The sequence below is a fragment of the Phascolarctos cinereus genome, unplaced genomic scaffold (assembly GCF_003287225.1).
Source record: "Phascolarctos cinereus isolate Bilbo 61053 unplaced genomic scaffold, phaCin_HiC Scaffold_5;HRSCAF=322, whole genome shotgun sequence".
Lineage (NCBI taxonomy): Eukaryota > Metazoa > Chordata > Mammalia > Diprotodontia > Phascolarctidae > Phascolarctos > Phascolarctos cinereus.
The window spans coordinates 99,786,202-99,788,667 of NW_027555958.1; the positions used below are offsets into that span (position 1 = coordinate 99,786,202).

A 2,466-nucleotide genomic window follows, 5' to 3' on the forward strand; every position below is an offset into this window, starting at 1 on the left:
GTGCTTAAATTCAAGTACAACCCTGCAAATTCCCAAAGAAAACACACTCTTTGTACTTCCTTTTGAAACAGACTCTTTGATAACCAATAAGTCATTTTAACTAATCTCTGAGCCAAAAGATTTAAAAATAGGCGTGTAGTAGTTTTCAGGTGAAGCACAGATCTGTCAGCTATAACACATACAGCAGGGTTTAGGTGAGATCTAGAAACATTTCCTAACCCGATGCCACAAAATGATAAACAGATAGTAAAGAACCCAACTGGAAGTGTGTTGAATTTGATACAGGATTGGAAGACAGAGAGAATGATTGTCGAATGAATGAATGACAAAGCTTTTTGAGAAACTGGCAAGAACAATGAGTTTAGTGGCAATCTCTAGTATTATTTGAAGAATGTAGAAAGTAGAGGGAAAAGCAATTGCTGTCATTGTTGCCATTGTTTTACAGCAGGTTGTAGTTATTTAAGTGTGAAGTACTTACGGCTTAGAGAAGAAACCTAACAATAGATACTGAGAAGAAAAATATCCTAGAAATGTGACTTAGGAAAAAAAAAAGAGGGAGGAATATGAAAGTGCTTCAACATGGGAACAGAAGGAGAATCACAAGCCACAGTCACATGATGGAGTTGTCACCCCTAAAGCAGGGAGCGCATTGTGACAGGGGAGGATATCAGGGAAGAAAAAAAAACACCACAAGGTAGTTATGAAACACTGCAGCAAAGATTTCTCAGTTAGGAGACAGAGAACTGATGGGTACGGGCCCTGGAAATCCCACCCTGAACTTTTCTTGGGCTTTCCCCTGTGACCAGGTCTCTGGTTCTTGCTGTGGCTAATTATAGACAAATTTTCAGCATTCAGGACCCCAGTGTGGAAGGGAGAGTGCCCAGACAGGCATAACAAGAAGACAGTGCTAATATTACTATCCCTAGTTAATATTTCTAACCCCTAGCTAATATTACTATCTCTAGCTTGTTATATAACCTTGAACATGACCTTTGTAAGCCTGTTTCCTTATTTCTAAAATGAAGTGATCAGACTAGATTCTCAAAGGCCCTTCCACGTAAGCTCCTTGAGGGAGGGATGGTTTCACTTTTGTTTTGTACTCCCAGCACCTAGATTAATGTCAGGCATAAATGCATGCTGATTAAGATTTCAGTCAAGGGCCTCTTCTGGTCGGTGGAGTGCCTGTTAGCGCAGGCTGCAGTGTAAAGATGGCTAAGTCCAAGAACCATACCACCCATAACCAATCACGAAAATGGCACAGAAATGGCAGAAAGAAACCTAGGTCACAGAGATACGAGTCTCTGAAAGGGGCTGACCCCAAGTTTCTGAGAAACATGCACTTTGCCAAGAAACACAACAAGAAGGGGCTGAAGAAGATGCAGGCCAACAACACCAAAGCCATCAAAGCACGAGCAGAGGCCATCAAGGCCCTGAGCACCAAGGCCTCCAAGGCCAAGCTCCTCAGGCCCAACCTCCCCAAGGCCAGTGCCCGGCATGCTGGACATAAGATGGCCACCAAGCTTCCAGGCCCTAGAGTCGGCATCAAACGGCCAGGCCTGACTCTAAGGTTGCCAGAACTGCTGACCCCAAGGCTGCCAAGTCCACTGACCCCAAGGCTACCAAGGCTGCCAAGCCTACTGACCCCAAGGCTGCCAAGTCTGCCACCAAGGTCAGTAAGTCTGATCCCAAGGCTACCAAATCTGGCCCCAAAGCCAGCAAATCTGAAGCCAAGGTCGCCAAGTCTGATCCCATGGCAGTCAAGTCTGATCCCAAGGCCACAAAGCCCAGTGATTCCAAGGCTGCTAAGCCTGCTGAGTCCAAACCCAAAGATGCTGTGGCTAAAGCTGCTAGTCCCAAGCCTTCAAAATAGATGCTTCAGGACAGAAGGACTTGTTTAAACCCTAAACTACCATTTTTTCCCAGTCAGGGTATGATTATTCTATTCACTATTTTGTACAAATAAGGAAAATGGTGAGTCATAAGAAAAAAAAGTATTTCGGTCAAAACAGATAGCAAGTTAAATTTTACAAATATAAAAATTTTTAGGAGAACAAACTCTCAAACCAAAAAAGAAATAGCAAAAACAATTTGATTTGAAAATTGTTTCTGTCCTGTTTCAGAAATAGCTCTTCAAAAAAAAAAAAAAAGACATTTAGCCCTACCAATTCTGGCAAAATGACTGCACTACACTCTTTCTTCTTGCTCATAAATACATATCTGACCTTAAGAGCTACATAAAGCATCTTAAAAATGTTAATCTACAAGATTTTATAACATGCTGTATATGACAATATTTTTTCCCTTTTTCAGACTCAGTTCTACTTTCCAATTCATTTGCTTACATATTCCTATTTGGTTTAAAAGGTGGAGAGAAGGGTAGGATTTGTTTTTCAGCTGCTTCTCTGCTGTACTCTGCAGGACAACACGAGAATGAATTGTCATATTGTAAATATATGCAAAGTGACT

At 41.8% G+C, this 2,466-nt stretch overlaps 1 protein-coding gene across 1 annotated transcript; it reads left to right on the forward strand.

Moving 5' to 3' along the window:
• The first annotated feature begins 1,164 nt into the window (after nt 1–1,164).
• Nucleotides 1,165–1,984, forward strand: LOC110208665 (uncharacterized). Its single transcript, XM_078156753.1, is given in 2 exon segments — nt 1,165–1,551; nt 1,554–1,984. Coding segments are annotated over 2 exon segments (660 nt in total). The 5' UTR covers nt 1,165–1,208; the 3' UTR covers nt 1,871–1,984.
• The last annotated feature ends 482 nt before the right edge of the window (nt 1,985–2,466 follow it).